The following is an 18688-nucleotide window of genomic DNA, read 5'->3' on the forward strand; positions in this document are numbered from 1 at the left end:
GTAATAGCATCTTGTGTGTTTTGTTCTGCAACAGCAATCAACAAAAGAACTTTTGGGAGGTTTTGTTACCTTTTATTTCCACTCCAATACACCACACACACACACAAACACACAATAATTTGTCAAACAATACTGATTTCAAATCTCAAAATACTGCCTGCTGATTGGGAAAACTCCCTATTTGTGACATTACATGTACCATTGCCATCATATGACAGCTCTAACTTGGGATTCATTTCACGAACAGCAAAACCAACACGCTTTGTCAGCTTCAGTGATGCCAGACGTCTAGCTTCTTCAGCTAATTATTGTTACACCCTGTAGTGACTGACTTAGTCCTGAGGGTCTATGCTGCAGTCAAAATAAACACACCAAGGAAAACTGATAAGCTAACAGCCATTAGTCCTCTAAACCCACACACCTCATACAAGTCCCTCTATATAGCTTCTATATTTCAAACATAATAATCATCACATGTTTCTGTTTTTATTTGAGGTCTGCACAAAGATTGATAATATCCAAATGCCACCAAAATATTAAACAGAATGGACAAATTAGGCCAAATGCAATGTTTACCCCATTTTACTAAAAGGTGAACAACAAGACTTCTGGTGTCCCCCTGTAATTCCCTGCCCAGAACATACCATGTATATATATGATGTAGTATCTAATAAAGTATAAGCCATTCCAGAAATGATTGGTCCTAGCTATGAAAACCTGAGGCTAACAACTAATTCTGACTGCCCACACATAAATCGTATATCATCCAAAATCAGTGATATGCTGTGCAAAAATAAACTTTTATTATGCCTTCTTATGTCAAGATTTGTCCTACTGTGAGATTGATTAAACTAAAAGCTTCTCAAAAAGATTGTTCAAAACTTTCTCTTCTTGGCCAAGCAAAGTGTTAAGTTAGCCTGAAGTGTTTGTATCTTACAATGTCATAGGTTTTCTGAAGTGGGTTCTTTCTAATCTCATGTTTTAATGGTTGCTGCAAGTCCAAAATGCTGATCCTGTCACGAAAGGAGAGGACGAGCACAGTCCTTGGCAACAGTTCTGCTACTCCTGCCTATGATTCTATGGCCATGTCCCGAGAGCAGACCAGTTGAAAGGTACCATACCTCATTGTCAAGTATGGCACATACACACTGAAGCAGATCATTCTGCGATATTCCCATTCTTGTCTTGACAGGGAATGATTTAACATTGGAGGTGGTGCCATTTGGTGATAGTTGTCCTTGGGTTGTTCAGCATCTCCTGCCAATGTGCCAGCTGATCGCCACGGGCAAACATGAATGGTCCAACCGTGCACGACCCATAGATCTGGTCATAGTGTCCGAGTTTCTTCTGTGTCGTTGTCATGACGGTTGCTACAATACTGCAGGAATCAATCTGCTTTGATGTGACGGTAAAAGCCATGTTTTCGTTGTGTTCGAGTTCACAAGACCCTTCGAGTGCCCGTGTCCTCTTCGACTTGATCATCTTTCGACCACAAATCAGTTGAACTTTGATGTATACACCTGGAGAAGCAAGAAATAAAGAAGATCAAAAGATTGATTTTAAAGTATTAATCTATTAGATGTTTGGGACATCTTCACAAAAGTAGTCATACTGTCATAGTCTACCGTTTCGATTGAAGTGGCATTTGTCTCAAACAAGATGTGACAGAGCAAATTGTTACAGGTTGTGATGACAGATTGTCCAATTTGTCTCACAGCAATGCTACCCCTCCTGTCTACAGGCCGCAGTTGGTTGTGACTATGTCCCAGTTACATTACCCTACCTGTGTCTGGAGAAAGGTCAATCTTCTTAAGGTTCCTGGCCTTCATTATGACTATCTTGATCTTCTCCGCGCTCGGGATGTAGCTGAGAGAGAAGTTGATCTCTCCAAGTTCGGAAGGCTGAAATGTCCAGGGAATGATACGTGACTAAGGACTGCTATCCATTGCCGAACACGAATAAACAACACAGAAAGTCATTGGCCTGTCTCCGTTTCGTTGATACTGAGCTGTTAAGATGTGACAATCGTGCGACATAAAATGTCACCTCATAGGTTGTGCCATGGCTGTGATGATATCAAGACCGCGCCAATTTTATGTCTCACCTGTGACAGCGATGCCAGTTCTCCACACGCCTCCTCCCCGCTGACGATGTCCACCGTACTGAACGGTACGAGGACATGTCCAAGACAGTGTCGCACTGACCGTTTGTCTATATCGTACACGGAAAGCCGGAGGGTCCGTTCACGGATCCCTGTAGGAGTTACCTGCAATGGGAGGGAAGCACGATAGAATAACAAGACGACAACCATGTTTCTACGCAGCAGTCACCGAAGTGTAAACAGTGCAACGACGACGAGACCATTTGTCGGTGCATTAGTAGACAAAACGTCTTTCATGTTCTCTTCAGGTCTATACACGTAATCTAACAATTCATGTCATCATCAAGTTTATAGCAGGATATGGACCTTTGAAAAGGAGATGCATTTTGATCGATGTATTGAGACTCTGATTGTCCCTACGTCTCCAGCAGACGTCCGGGATGTACGCCAACTTTAATGTAATCACATTATCTGTCGCTGCGTATGGAAGGCCACACAGCCCTGTGTGATCGACATACTAACACTGAATGTAAAAGTTTCGTTGAATTTCGGGGAGAGAGTCTTTTTCCTGTGTGCTGTCTGGAAAAACGTCTGCTCATCTGGGAGGAGGTAGACTTTCACAAATGGATCCCTCGGTGTGTTTTGACGATCCCGACCTGTCGGGGGAAAAAGGCTGAAGCATTATTTTATGGTCGCAATCTGATGTGTCTCCAGTCTCTTAATCATCGTTTCATGTGCCAAATGTCAAGCCGCGAGCCGGTGGGGATGCTTCCTTAATCTTGATGCTGCCGGACAACACTACAGTTTACAGAAGCCAGTGCCAAAGTGAATGCTTGAGAAAGCTCATACTACAGTCATCTCGCATTTTGGATGCGCTCCGATGTCTTCACCTACAGTTTGAAAAAAACCCTAATGCGTCAGATCTTGTAACCCTGCTTGATATTCGTGGTTATTAGAAACCCGTAGTTGGATCACGGATAAGCTACTAAGTGCGAATGTACCCAGCTCAGCTCCAGAAACGTACTCAAAAAGGGATGTATAGAGTGGATAAACGTCCGTCTTTACCTGGTAAGAATTTAGCCTTGTTCACTTTGACAGTTAGTTCTTCTGCCAAGGCATCATAAAGAAGCGTATACCAAATCTTTCCCGCACTCAAGTCGTCATCGTCGTCGGACACAGAGCTAACGGACATGTCGTTCCTGAATAACGAAAGAGAAAGGAGATCTGGATATGATAATGAAGAACACAACCATGCACTGAGCTTGTGATAGTTCAAACTCTCCACCGGATTGAGAGCTGGAGAGAAAGGAGTTCGGACGACAAATTACAGGCCTGAGCATGGGACCCCTTCCTTCTTGGAGACAACGACACAACCAGGAATGCCACGTGTCTCCAATATGAGTGAAGAGTGTCTCTACCATCGTATACAAGGACTCCTGTCCTCTAGACGCCAGCACCGCCATTTGTTGAGACTGAGGACAGTCTCCTCTGAGTACCCTGGTCACAAGGGAGAGCATTGCAGGAGCAGTTAGTAAGGGTGTTCCAAGAGAGTTACCAGGGATAGTCAGGGGTATAATATTTTAAGGTATATAGATCCATAGAACCGCTCGTTGGTGAAATGAAGAAAACAGATGGATGATACTTCGGGCGCGGCATGTGGAGACAACAAGGTTTCGACCTTTTAAGAGGTTTCCTTTATACAATGTACCTATAAAGCTCTGGTTCGATATGTCCAACGAATTGCTGGTAATGCGTTTTAGTGGCGCCGTTGCTGCCCGGCTGGACCCTCTCGGGAGGCAGGCAGAAGTCGGTGGGGGTGGGAAGGCCACGGATATTCTCCACAGTGTCCCCGGTCATAGGGATGGTCCGCGTGAAATCTTTCAGAGATGCTCTGGGAGATTTGATCGAGTCACTGCTCGTGCTGGAAAATGAATAACATTCATATGCATGTAGGTAAGGTTAGATGTGATGTTTTGTGTTTGTTATTGCTTAATATTGTCATCCAGGGTAGGCCTAAGCCTACTCTTTATTAGAGAAGACATCAATCATGTCATAACATGGAACAGCTGGTTAATGCTTCATTTAGGATTGATCTTGTAATATCTATTGAAACAGCTTACGGATAAGTCAAAGCATAAGCCCTTGATGAATAATCAATATTCAAAGCCCAGGGCGAAGAAGACAACAACAAACTTAACCCATCTGGGCTTGGAAAAACATATAATATTCGTCAAGGCACATTTTCAATGTACCCCCTCCTGTTGTGATTGAAATGCATAACAACACTGACAGGATATGACAGTGAGATACTGATGTTGGGGTATGATATTCCACTCATTACAAACGAGCTTTGAAGACAAAGTTACAACCAGAATTGGCCGTTGGGAACCTTTTTAAACATCGTACATGGGCCAAATGACCTTCCAGGGCCCAGTGTGGTGAGAAGGTGAAATGAACAATGCCACTATAAAAGGAGAGACGAAAATGCAAGTAGCCGTTCCATCCTTGCCGGCATTTGGTAGGTCAGGACGATTTGGGAAAAGCCTTCTGAGCTTGGCCTGCATTTGGTTCACCCAGGACCATTATTGGGGAAAAGCCTTCTGAGCCTGGCCTGCATTTGGTAGGTCAGGACGATTGGGGAAAAGCCTTCTGAGCCTGGCTTGCATTTGGTTCACCCAGGACCATTATTGGGGAAAGCCTTCTGAGCCTGGCTTGCATTTGGTTCACCCAGGACCATTATTGGGGAAAAGCACAGCAACCACACCGGAGGAGGAGCAAATCTAATTAAGAAAATGACGCGGTTCAATTACTTCAACACAATTTATCACATCAAGGCAAAAATGTACTTACTAAGGGGGTGATTGAATGACAGGTGGGCGGGGGTCTTTTGCACTATCGGGCAAAGAAGGTATGAAAAGTAATTGAAAGAACTTCGATTGATTTGGTGTTAAAACTATGAGATGAACTTAAAATGTGATAGGTGAGAGAAGCCCATTGTTTCTACAATTACTGATAAAATTTATAATAAGTATAAACACTTTTTACGAGAGATATCAAAACAGCAGCTAAACTACAGTGTCTCCTCCAGGGGTTCATCTACCAATTATGGAACTAATTATGAACACCTCAAAAGAAGAGACAATCTGTACCTTGTTTGCGATTGCTCCCGGACTAAAGTCACCACGGGGGATGAATCATCCACGCTACATGAGATGGCATTCATTATAAAGAAATACAACTGGACCTATTCTCACTCGGCGAGGACAAGATACACCCTGGACGCCGTCACAAACCCTAACAGACTACGTTCTGGATGCTTAATGAACTGCCTCGGTAATCAAGACAAGATGGGTCTCGTCATGTATAGGAAACTAGCCGGTTTATTTGGTCGTCGTCTTCGTTTTTGTTTTTGAACATAAAAAATGAAAGCTGGTGAATAGGATGCGTTCACAAAGGGCGGTGTTGTGGCATTGGTAAAGCTTGAACAAAGGCAAAACCGACCGCAGACATGGGAGATGCATCGCTAAGACCCAAAGGCTTTCGACGAAATATTGGTTTCTTCTGAAATTTACGAACAAAGGATGTGACTGATTGTCCTTCATGATCACAAAAATAGATCCCTTAATTACCTGTGCAACGAGCTTCTTTCACTCAGTGTGTCATAGGTGTCGCTGTTCTTTCTCTTCTTCCTCCTGCAAGCACAGGTGACCAGTACCACGATGGTGAGGACCAGGGCCCCACCACATGCCCCCGCGATCAGACCATACTTAACACCTGAAAATACATCCAGTTAAACTCTAGGCATACATCATGACAGTAGACAACCTTCCGTCAGTTGAGATGACGCTTGTCCGCTAGTCATGCCCGCTGAAACGACGAGTGATCATATCAACGTTGAAATCCGAAATCGACCAAAGTTTGTGAGGGACTGAGTTTCGTCCAAAATTTCAAAGCACTTGATACTTATTCTAAATACTGTTTGACCCTTCCAATGTCTCCTGTTGCCATCTGTTGCTGTTGTTTGAAAGCACAAATATCAAGAATGTCCCATCAAAAGAATCATTTAATTTATGAAGACAATGTAACTTTTCAAATCTAGATACATGAGAAATTTCTTTGATATATCTACAATGACATCTTCAGTGATATACTTCTAAATATCATACCATAGAAGAGGTATCATTACAAGAAAATATCAAAATGTCCAAAATGTAAACCATGGGAAATTTTTAACTTTTTTGAAATATACACTGACCCCAAATCCCACTCCAGCGCGGCCCTCGTTTATCGCACTTGTCCCCGGAGTGGTGTCTCACTGCTTGAAGGGATTTGGGTCATATTTTCCCTAAACAGCTTCTCTTCATTGGGTTGCTGCTCTAAGTCTAAGGGTTCTGCGGCTCTTTACACTGGGCTAGGAAATTCTTCCAGGCCTATTAATACTGTGTGTGTCTCCTCACAGGCCACGGAAAGCCTGACCCAGTTGACCACAGTTCCATGCCAGTCCTCATTTGAATATTCACAGCCTACAGCTGTCTCCGAATCAACAAAGGAGAGACCACGATCCAGTATGATAAGCCTATTATTCTTCATGGAATATGAGAATAGAGGATGGGAAAGATCGATAGGCCTAAGCTTCTCATCTACATACATTTACAAAGCTTGAAATGTAATGAACAATCAAGACATGGAGTTGATTCTTTATACGACATCCGTTTGCGAATTCTCACCCAGAACAACTGGATGTGGCTCCCGCTGGTACAAAACCGAGAGTGTAGCGATGTCAATGACTGCCAACTCCTTCATTAAAATTGTGTGTATGCGGCTCGCCTCAATATATCGATTCCAAATGAGCGTTTCCGCTGCGGTCGCCGCGGGAAAACTGTCCTCGGGCCCAGTGGTTATTTCGAATAAAAGATTCCAGCTGCGTTGCAGTTTGTCTGTTGATGACACATCCACTTCCCAACGACCCGCTTGGACCGAGTATAGTGTTCTCGCGACGGCGACGTAAGCGGCAATCAGACCCGGGAGCGGTGGTTAGACTGAGGCCAAGGGGGAGGGACGGTTACTCACCATCGCTGATCCCACTGGATGACATCTTCTCTGGTCACCTTCTACCTCACTGAATGCATATTTCTGAAAAGATAAGACCATGCTGATGATGACGAGGGTGTGAACATATTTGGCACAAAAGTGCTGAAACGGTAGGCATATCAATGAAATAGTAACATACGGAGATTGCGTCACAGCAAGGAACCCCACCCCCCGGACCCGACTTGGAATCTACAAGTCAGGAATCTCGCTGACAGTAGCTGCTCAGTGATGGTGATTTATAAACTAATTTCATCGACAGAAACATGGCAGCGAATGGATTGCAAAGTATTCTTGATGCTGTATGTGTTGCCCGCATCTCGACCAGCCTGGTCACAACACAGACGTTTATCTGTCGCAACCCTAGAGGAGACAACACGTCAATATGTCCTTACGTCTGCCCGCTGAATAACGCTTCTCCACACTCGTTAAACAGATAACGAGGATTGCATTTATGAATGAAATTAAAAATCGATGTGATAAAACTACTCAGTAAATATTTAAGATTCGTTGCAATGCAGTTGATTAAACACTCGCCGGTTGTCCACCATTTTGAAGGACTGATCGATCAATAATAAAATGAAGACCACTCCCGTATTATGAGTAGGCGTACTCGCAAATGAAACTTTTGGCTACAACACAACAACTTGCATTGGGTCAGATATACTTTGAGGTGTCCTTGTATAGAATTCTCGTCGGAAGTCAATCAGGGCTTGGTTGCCAAAAAAACATTTGTCACTAAAGTCAACGCCAGCGTTAGTGACAAATCTTGTTTTGAACAACTGGACCCAGGCCTTATTTGACTACCAAAGCTCTCCTCAAATTATGATAGATGCAGCGCAAATCCTGGGAATGGTAAATGAAGGTGCGGTCAGCCTGGGTTAGGGTTGGAAACGATAGCTATGATATCTGGGAGCGCCATCGTCCAACAATCGGTCCTCTAACCCTTTTGGTCTTAGATTTGCGGGACAAATTGCTAGGTTTGCCATCTCCATTAAGGTTTTCACTGATCAGCGTATAGAAGGAAGGAGCCTCACATCTGCCTGAAGCTGTAGGGCTAGCAAGCTCAAGTTGGAAAAGATGGATGAAAGATTGGCCATGAATATGGTTCTCATTTCTAGTCGTCCACGTTGCTTGATCACGTCAGTCATGAATGGACTTACTCGCAATGTTCGATTGTTCAGAACAAAGGTTTGCTCGGCATGTTTCTGCCAACTCGCCTACGCTTCTGTCAACATCGGCCAGGGACAGATGGGGCGGAAACATGGACATATGACACAAATCAATAATGGCCTTACAAACGAGTATTGGGTTATCACGGGCTTCCAGCAGCATATTTGATTAAAATTTTAAAGGGAGATAGTATTTTTAGTAAAACATAACGGGAGATGGCTCGTTTAGGTGGTTTCTAATAAATTGAAGCTGAACTTGAGTCGCCACGAATGTCGTACACCGGCCACAGCAAACATACTGACCAACTCGCCGCGTAATGTCGGCACGCCTACCTCTGTCCTAGCGGAGACCGAAATACCAGAGACTCTTTAATTCAAATGTAGATGTCTTCGTTATTTCTAAAATATCAGGCTTAGCAGCAGTAGCTGAGAAGGACACTGACTATGCTTGACAAATCAAACAGTACATAATTGACCTAAGAATATATATACAAGGAATCGTTTTAGATGTCACATCCTCCGCAACCAAATCTCAAATGATACTTACTGCAAGCGAACAAGTGATACAACATTATGCGTTGGCATTGGAGAAAGGGTATGCTCGCAAACCTCCTGTCTGGGTTTGATTTATGCGACATAATCATCTCGGATGTGACAGCTAGGCTATTTGGGCCATCCAAGTCCGTCTCGCCGAAGACAATTATTTCGCGGTGACGTTCGGCTAACTTTAATAGCGCCGCGTGGACGAAACAGCATGTATTAAAACAGCCGACATCAGCAAACTTGTGTCATGAATTGTGTTTGTACATAGCACTGAAATGTCTTAACTCACCTGAAATGTCTAAACTCAATATTGTTTTGAATACCAGTAAGTAATACGCGCCTCGAAATGCCATTTTTTACATTTTGGTGATTGGTGATTGTGATGATTTGATGACTCTCGTCGTTTTAGTCCGCTGCGTTTCCCGCAATCTTCCCGTAATCTTTGGATCCAACTGACGTGGCGAGATTTAAATTTCATCAAAAATGTTCAAAATTCGGTCAAAGTCCTTGTAGTCCTTGTAGTCCTTGTAAGCCTCCCCCAAAAGACCCGACTCAATAGAGGACAAGTTTACGACAGATGGTGTTTTTTAAGAATATGATCGGACAATAATGTGCCATCTGTGACCATGTCGTCTCTCACACTATTCATGCGCATTAGACCCGGCCAATCACAAATCACCGTCCACTAGGCCTGGTGGTTGTGATAGACTTGCGGATAGAGGCCACATCATTGATCGGCCAAATATACTTTATGAATTAGGTTTTTTGCTTCTAGACTGAGCTAGGCGAGGCTTATAGTCTCGTTGCGTGATTGTAGTATAATGTCTCTGCCAGTAGTGAGTTTATAGCAGAATCAGATAACTCGTGCGCGTGGTTATTTTTGCTCACATTGAGCCTAGTATATGCATCTTGACCCTCAAGCCTTGGAGCCACTCCGCTGACCCCGTACTCCGTTACACCGTATGAGCAGATAAAGGGAGGTAACGGACCGATTAGCTCTGATGGTTCACAATCACGGCATTGTTGCCACCCCGCAAAATCACCTTTTCGGTATCCTCCGCCCTTGAGCAGGGGTAGTTGGTGGAGTTAGGTTGTCATTGATCACTCACACAACGTAGTGAGTGTAATGGTTACGTATGTATAAAGTGTAAACAAATTCATATATCCATCATGTCCATCGAATCTGAAAAAATTTGTGCAGACCCATGACAATTCTGGTTCCGGTACAGTTTGTCGCATTCCATATGGGCCGCGCGTTGGCCGATCCTGCATTCACGACGCACCGCACCCACAGTTACAACGTCGGACGTGATTCCCATTGTTTCCTTCCTCGTGACGCAATTATTTCATGACGTCATGAGCCATTGACCATTCACACAAGTAGATTTATTCACACCGGCGCCACTTGAAGTGCGGGTGTGGGACATCATGTATTTAAAAATCGTCTGCTATCGGGGAAAGTGTAAACTGTTGATGAATTTGCTGATGAAAATGTTGATGGGGGCCCTCTAACTTTGGTGGCTTGACATTTGTTTGTTTTTAAATATTTTTCAATCAAATTGCGCTATGTTATACTTTAGAGGAATCTAGTGAGATGGTAAAAAGGAAAATAGCAAATATTTCATATGAATAGGTGATTTTGATCAAAGAGTGGAGGCCATTTTTTTTAGGTTTTCGAGATGGGCCGATCGGCTTTTAGATTCTGTTGATGGGTCCTAGTACTTACAGATTATCAGCGTTGTTCCAAAAATCGAAGACAGATCGAGTTTTCACCCATCCCTATTCCTATTCGTTGTTCTGTAGGGAAGCCCCCAGCAGTTTAAATGTCCTAGGAATGTATTAGCGTCTTTTTCTCGCGCGGAGATGCATTGGACACTCTGTCGTATGTCACATCCTTCGAAGTACAAGGGACACACGATCTGCACCCTCGCGAGACGAGTTGCCCATACAGGTAATGCCAAATCAGTTGTCTCGTATCGGTTACCCCCAAGACTAACACTGGAGGAACAGGGTTGTCCGCTTCACTGCCCATACTGCTGTAGGGACGCTCACAGCAGTTTGAAAGTCCTGTGAATGTATTAGTGTCTTTTTGTCTCAAGGAGCTGCATTGGACACTGTGAGGTGTCACATCCTTCGAACTAAAGGGACACAGCTCATGTGCCTTATCAAACAGCACTTCAGGTTAATAGCTCAGTCAGTTGTCTCGTATCAGGTACCACCCAAGAAGTACTCGAGTAGTGTTTGAGGAGATGATATGAATAAACACCAGCAAATGCTTCGTCTTCAGGTGACGATTGCGGTTTACCAGTTACTCTAAGCACGGGTTACTCTGGGCAGAGATGGGGTGTCAGTGTCTCTCTCAAGAGCGTACAGCGGACTGTCTGCAGGATGTATCATCCAATACTAAAGAGACAGGGTTTTTAGCACCTCTGTAGGGATAACCATTCATCATAAGGATAGGATACAACACAAGTTTGAATGTCCTGGAATAATTCGCGTCTCTCTACGAGACTAAATCGGACGCTCTGTAATGTCACATCCTTCGAACTCCAGGGACACATAGATACACACATTGAGCGACAGTTATTAAAACACACATTGAACGCCAGTTATTTTTAATAATCTCACTTTTCGAGAGTGTCCCCCACGCTGAGAGACCGAAGGACAAGAGACAAAGGCTGATAATGTGTTATTACGGATTGAAACGGGATGCAAATCAAGTTACGGTACAGACTCTGAGCTATTTCGTCCCTGTCCGCAGGCGTGAGGTATTTTGACGAGGAAGGTGCATTTGGTGTCGTTTGGTAAGTGCATAAATCTAACTTTTCGAGAGTGTCCCCCACGCTGAGAGACCGAAGGACAAGAGACAAAGCCTGATGATATGGCAACTTTTATTGGGCAAGTATATAACATATAGGCTACATGTACTACAAAGCTTAGAATTAGTGGCCGGCATGCGGAATCAGAAAAAAGGAGTGGTCAGCACACTTATTGACCGAAGAACAAGAGACGAAGGTTATGATATGACAACATTTATTTGGCAAGTACATACAGTCATATGAATAATGCAAAACTTGGAATACAATAACACAACGTTGATACTGCTGACGCCGCTTGAGCCGCTTGAGCAAGCGTGTCAAGGGATCAGATGTTGGGTCAGTGCGGGATGGAGGGTGGTGCACTGTGAGTGTCGATAAGGATGGGGGGGGGGGGGGGCAAATGATAATAGCATAATAACAATTGAACAATGTACAAGTCATAAGTAACCGTGCCCGCTTTCAAGGTGGCAAGAACTGATTGCTGACCAAAACAATGACATATCCTGTTAACACCAATGGAGCATTCTCTTGTACTGTATTTTAGCCCAAAACCGCCCAATCAAAATGGTGCAGAGACTCGACTGACGTTTAATGTCTTCAAGAGGAAATTGCTCTCAAAACTGATATGGGCCTATAGTATAAATAATATCCTACCTAAAATATAGGCCTTCTGTTAAATTAGGCCTGCCTTAAGAAAAAAGGAAGAAAACCTACAACCAATTCCTCTTGAAAACAATTATGTCAATAAGGCTCATCCATGCATCATTTGAGTAAAACAATGTAGAAACACATTTTTGCTGTGATCAAGAAATAGCTCCATTGTTGTAATGTTGCACTTCTTGTGCTGTGAAATAGCTCAGATATACGGTAAATGGATTGCCACATTGAAAACGGAACAAGAAATAGCAATATTCTGGATCAGCGAGTACATACATGAAGTGCTATTGATTTCAGGAATAAGCACACATTTTGCAAGGTTCACTTTTAACAGAGAGTAACAATGTTTGCTGTTTAATTTTCAGGGTCGAAAACAGGCGAGTGTCAACCCATTCTGAGCCAACAGCATGAATTACAACAAGAAAAAGGGTCAATTCCGTTGGGAAATGCTGTTCCCTGATCATGGCTCTTGACTATTGGTCTGGAATAGAAAGGGAAGATTTGTATACCAAGAAACATTGAAATATACAATTTAAGAAATTGAAGTATTTGATCATTTTTCATGACGTTTTTTTTTAAATCATGGCACTAATAAGATGAATAAATTAAATTGAATTGTGAGGCAATGGTGGTAAACCTGCCTCGGGTTTGTCCCAATATCAGTCACATGATGACGGACCTAAAGCCTCATTTCATCAACTGTAGCCATGCTTATCTCATTTACCTCAATTGTGTTCCACAAATCTGGCATCCTAAATATTTATCTCTCAGAAGTGGCCTCGATCGCGTTGGCTCGATTCTTGGGACGGGAGAGCGAAATCACAGGAGATGGAGCAATCCACCTGAAAAAAATTGGAGACAATTCGAATGCTGCTTCAGTTAACAATGGGCGATCTGTTCAGGAGACGTCTTTCAAATCGCCCATTGTTTCATAAACGAGACCTGGACAGACAGTTCCAGCTACTCTTCGCAGATTTCCTTCTTCCAATGCATACATCGCGTTTTGTCTCGACCACACTTGCACAGCTATTTACTTTAAGGTCACGTGCAGGTCTTATTGGTAATTGCTGGGGTGAAACATGGTACTGCGGGACAGACTTACATGTCCACAAAACGCAATGTCACTGCTGGACTGATTTACAAGTCCACAAAACGCAGAATCGGACATGGACATCATTACCCCAGCAAGAACCCAATGTAACCCCACAAATAGGGCCGTTTATAATGTTTAAGACACGTTTATACAATAACAACGCTGAAGCTATTGCCTGCAGTGACCTTGCTAATGATTTTTATGTGGGAGGGGCCAGGGACCGCGACTATTGATAAAGTCCTCACGATATTATATTCGTCAACAATGGGGCACAGACTTTCAGATATTTTCGTGACTGACCTATATTACCAGTACAGTCCAATATATATTTCTTTTTTTGACTGACCTCTATTACCAGTACAGTCCAATATCATTCTATTCTTCGTGACTGACCTATATTACCAGTACAGTCCAATACATATTTCATTTTTCGTGACTGACCTATATTACCAGTACAGTCCAATATATAGTCTATTCTTCGTGACTGACCTATATTACCAGTACAGTCCAATATATATTTTATTTTTCGTGACTGACCTATATTACCAGTACAGTCCAAAGATACTATTTAGTCTGTATATTATTCTAGGGCTGGGGTGGGGGATGGGGAAACTCTCCAGTGACAAACTTTTTGATTGTCATTCTGGTAAAAAAAACACGTCCAAAGGGGAAATTTATTCTCATAACTTTTTACAATGCTTGAAAAAAAACTTTTAAAATGTTCATGTGGCGAGTCGCCACATGTACCGACTATACCTGTGGATCTAAATATATATATCATCATTGAAATCCTCAGAGAAATTAAACCAAGACAAAAAAGGGTTCCATGCCCTTGGTTTCCATGTACCGCGATCGATGCTAACGATAGGATTTAGCTGACAGGATTTGGCCACATGAACCCCTCCGTGTCCAGAAGACGCGGGGGTCGTCAGATCAATTTGAAACCGCCATGGACATCACTTCTTCCCCCTCACAAGTCGGTCGCGATGACCTCCATGTGCAAACCATTTTGGCTGTGGATGCTCCTGGTAACCCATGTCGCCTAACCAGACATAGCGCGCTGCCTGACTAGAAGTTACCGCCTCTGAGACCCAGGGTTGAGACACTGGGGTCTGCCCCTAGCTGACAGGTGGATGGAGATCCATATCATAGAGCATACCAACCGTACATAACCGGCTGGACTGGTACACCCTATCAGGCTCAGACTCCCCAACGAAGTCTATTGAGCGCAGCCGCAGCGCCAGTTAATATGGATGGATTTACGTCGTCAAATAACTGTCGACCTGATGAGCATTCGTTCACGGCACATAGAGTTTATCGGGGTTGGGGGCGAAGAGACAAGACCAGGAACTCCTATGGGGTCGCGGGCGCAATGCAACCCGAGGAACGAGATGCACCCAAAGTACAAACTCGAAAATAACTGGCTCATCCTTCGCCATAGGTGTCAAGTATGTACCACTTATACAGACAGGCGTCATTAACGTTGGGTAACACCTCACAAGGAGCAATACCAAGCATTTTCAAGACCTCATATTTAGCGAAAAGGTGTGACAACAATGATAATATATCAGATCCAATACCAGTCCCTTGACCAAACCCAACCATTTCTTGAAAGTTCAAAGGACGTCGGGGCTTCTGAAAGAAAAAGTATTGGCCATGACAGCTCGGTAGATAGATCGAAGTGATAGATGGGCTAACTGTCTATCTGAAAAGGGCGGGTAGCGATTTTTTTTTTCCTGAACCTTTTGGGCACTATAGTGTACATTTGTACAGGGACTTTCAGCCAATCAGATTTCGACAAATACATGACGTCAGAAGTCTTAGAAACTTTAGAGCAGTTGGTAGAGCGCTCGTCAAAAATGGCAGAATACGATGTTCGATCCAAAGGTCGCGAGTTCGAATCCGGTTGTGGACAACATTTTTCTTTTTCTTTTTTACTCTTTAGATTTTATTTTTATAACGCCTTTCTTTTCCCTTGTTATTTAGATGTTAGATATTTGAGTTATTTCTGCTGCCTGCAACATACCTACAGAAAGGACAATAACAATAGCCCATCTCCAAGATCCAAGGGATAGTCCTTCAGATATCATATTGAGCATGAATATACAATGAGACTTGTCTCATGTGAATGGTCTTCCTACAGTAGAAATATGTTTCTCTGCAATGAGACTTGTCTTTCGATACTGCCTCGTGTGTATGGTCTTCCTCCAGTATATTTTTATACTGTATGCCTCAAATTTGATTAAAGAGGTTGAATAGCGCCTCCAGAAGCAAGCAACAGCGCCACCCGTAGCAGAAATAAGAACTGCTTAGTGACGTCATGGTTTCCATATACGGCATCTCATTTGCATATTTTTACAACCTTATTTACTACGAGTTATAAATATGCCAGTAGCACGTGGATCATGCCGGGCGGCGCTGTCAGGTGTTTCCACTATGGGTTACATAATCGGCTACAAAGAGGCCAGTGTTCTAGTAAATGAAGTTAGTAATGATAGCGAAAGAATGTTAGTGTATGTTACGCAGTCAATAGCGATAGTAGTGAGTTGGAGAGAGGAGAAAATGGAAAATGGAGAGAATAGTAGTATGGATTTCGAGTCCCAAGAAGAAACTTTGCAAAGTTTTCATCAAACTGATAATCATATTCCTTCCTTCTCTGTCTCCAACAATTAAAAGTTGCTGCAGTCAACCTGATGCGTTTATCGGCGAGCGAATCGACGAGACGAGGCATTTTTCAAGCATCCGAATGGTACCTTACAGATCCGCAAGGGGCGCGTTACTGAAAATGTTGCAAAAATCAATAACGTGATCGTAAATATTGTCATATTTTTCAAGATGAGAGTATGTAAATGATACGCAAACGGTAAACCAATGAAAGGCCAGTATCTATTGAACCTTACAAGTGATTTGGGGGCCTTGAAACTCCTTATATTTATCAATGAAACCTTATTCCCGCCTAAGGTTTTGACCGGGCCGTGCAAAACTCCCCTTTTTTTCCCGGGCAGTTTCCTTTAACAAGCACAAAACAATACAAGCTTACTTCTAAGTTTCATTATGACGCCTCGATGACGACACAGATTTATCGGATTCTGATTGGCTGAGAACCTGTGTACAAATGTACAGTGTACTGCCCGAAAGATTCAGGAAAAAATTCGCGGGCGGGCGATTAAAGCAGGCGCATACAGTTAGATATTAAAATGGTAACAAAATGGCCGAAATTTATCTTCCCACACCATCTTTATAAGAGCTATAGGTAAAACTCAATGGTGACCAGATTATTACTGCTCCCGAAAGAAATTTTAAGTAGCCCAAGTCTTTTGTTGGCTGCTGCTTTGCTGCGACTTTCAGCAGCCTCCTACGACGGCACAATGATATCATTGAAAGCCAACTCGTGACCGCAGGGCCAATGCATTGGTGTCATTATTCACATTTATCATCTTCGTGACCACGCCAAAACATACTTAAAGGTGACATGCATGCATAAAAACCCCAAACGACCAAGTTAGAAAACACAAACGCCCGACCAACAAACGACAAACTGCACCTGAAACATGATAGACGACCAGCGACAGGTCTCACTTGACTGCACAAACACAAGTTCATTGACGAGACAGGTCACAGAGAAAGAAAAAAAGAAAAAATATTCCTCGAGCGGGTTCGAACTCGGAACCCTCGCCACTTCATCCTTTCCGTCTTTTCTAATTTTGTCGTTAGGGTTTTTATGCATGCATGTCAGCTTTAAAGGGACAACCTGGGCGTGGGATTTACCTGGCCAGGAGGATAATACCTCTGCTTGTCACCATGCGCCGCCACTTATCTCAAATAACGATTTTCGCCAGTGTGCGAGGCAGTTTTGGACATGACCCGTGAAATTCAGGCAGGCCTAAGGTTACACCCAGTTTTTGTGCACTGTTAATTGCAGTTCAATGATGTACATGTATTTCAATTTTCCTGTTTGGACTGAGAAGTCACGGTTCTACTGGAAGCCATTTTTGTAGGAAAAACCACCATATCTCATGCCACAGTTGTCCATTTAATACCACTGAATACAAGAGGGGGTAGGCATATCACTAAACCATGGTCATTTCATAACACAGGCCTGGGAACAACTGGCAGGGTTTATTAAAGCTCTGAAGTTGGCAGCACAGAGGTGAAATGAGACGATTGGTAATTTCTGTCATGTCTTCATGTAAATGTCTCTGAACTACTTCCACTGTATGTTTTATCATTCTGATCCGGTCAAGGTCCTCATCATACATATCACATGTCACAGTATCAAGGGCTGATTGGTTCAGAGATAGAATGTGTTATGAGCACGTGACACGTTGTACCAAGTACGTGGCGTGTGACGTCATAAAACATGGCAGACATGACCGATCGTCTCATTTTCTTGCTGCCAGAACGATATAGTACCATAGATAGGATATGGGCTACAGTGTCCTCCTTTCAAAGGTCAGCTGAGCCGAGTGTGGAATTATTCAGAACAGCAGTGGCGGATTTAGGGGTACCGCATGAGTCATCCATCTTTGATATTTTTAGGGCACCTCTCCTCAAGAACCCTCCCCCTCATTTTCAGGATTGCACCTTTTGCTCTATCATGAGTTCTCATTGGTGGGGCAGCGCCCCCCCCCCCCCACCCCCGCTTCTTTCCCAAAGTTCTGGATCCGCCACTGCTGCAGAGATGAGAAGTTTCAAAAGAATACATGTATGTGCGATAAAGGAAGTTTTGATAGAGAAAAATAACTCACCACGTGGTGTTCATGTCGTATCTTGTGATAAACCGGTTGGGCAGCATTGGGTGTGCTAGACAGGACAACGTGTCTGGCGTCTGCAAGAAATGAAAATGAAAAGATAAGATAAGATTGTACATTGTATCAGACAATAGTCGCAAAATTTGGGGAGAAAAAGTTGTGGAGAAATCAGGCTGAACTCACCAATATTGAACCAGTGCTTCGACTAGGCGTCGACACAACTGAACGCTTGTGTTCCCAAAACCGGTGTGTCATACCAAGAGCACAGTCAAATTCACCGGCTCGTATTGAGTAGGTTACGTCAGAGAGGTTACCAAACCACTCATCTATTCAAATTGTGATTTTCAATCAAATTCATTGACCCATACACGAAAATGCTCACGATTTAAAGCTGATTGGTCAAATACTGAGGTCACGGTCGGGTGATAAGGAGTCGGACAACAAGTGACATAACTTCGCGGAAA

The 18688-nt window shown here is 43.3% G+C and overlaps 1 protein-coding gene and 1 long non-coding RNA gene across 5 annotated transcripts; both read right to left on the reverse strand.

The window, feature by feature from the left end:
* Positions 1-50: 50 nt before the first annotated feature.
* LOC135495677 (synaptotagmin-1-like) lies at positions 51-9573 on the reverse strand. Of its 4 annotated transcripts, XM_064784523.1 has the most exons (11): positions 9194-9573; positions 7172-7234; positions 5731-5875; positions 5251-5304; positions 4952-4993; positions 3810-4022; positions 3167-3300; positions 2624-2757; positions 2105-2266; positions 1784-1901; positions 51-1520 (listed from the first exon to the last, which is right to left on the reverse strand). In XM_064784523.1, exons 2-11 carry the CDS (start codon positions 7194-7196, stop codon positions 1201-1203), a joined length of 1347 nt encoding a protein of 448 aa, XP_064640593.1. In that variant the 5' UTR covers positions 7197-7234; positions 9194-9573; the 3' UTR covers positions 51-1200. The 4 variants fall into 4 exon arrangements, with proteins under 4 accessions (XP_064640593.1, XP_064640610.1, XP_064640602.1 ...); XM_064784540.1 differs by lacking the exon at positions 5251-5304 and having other exon boundaries at positions 9194-9572; XM_064784532.1 differs by lacking the exon at positions 4952-4993 and having other exon boundaries at positions 9194-9572.
* A 2762-nt stretch (positions 9574-12335) lies between these two features.
* LOC135482698 (uncharacterized) lies at positions 12336-18464 on the reverse strand. Its single transcript, XR_010446264.1, has 4 exons — positions 18408-18464; positions 18222-18301; positions 13105-15108; positions 12336-12861 (listed from the first exon to the last, which is right to left on the reverse strand). It is a non-coding gene; the product is annotated as an uncharacterized LOC135482698 (long non-coding RNA).
* Positions 18465-18688: the final 224 nt, after the last annotated feature.

The sequence above is a fragment of the Lineus longissimus genome, chromosome 1 (genome assembly GCF_910592395.1).
Source record: "Lineus longissimus chromosome 1, tnLinLong1.2, whole genome shotgun sequence".
Taxonomy (NCBI): domain Eukaryota; kingdom Metazoa; phylum Nemertea; class Pilidiophora; order Heteronemertea; family Lineidae; genus Lineus; species Lineus longissimus.

Excerpts from the sequence above, each read along its gene's own strand:
- LOC135495677 (XM_064784523.1), bottom strand. The coding sequence starts at position 7,196 with ATGTCATCCAGTGGGATCAGCGATG. Across the intron at positions 5,305-5,730 it reads GAAAGAAGCTCGTTGCACAG|CGTGGATGATTCATCCCCCG; the intron begins GTAATTAAGGGA and ends CATCTCATGTAG. Across the intron at positions 1,521-1,783 it reads TGACCTTTCTCCAGACACAG|GTGTATACATCAAAGTTCAA; the intron begins GTAGGGTAATGT and ends TTGCTTCTCCAG.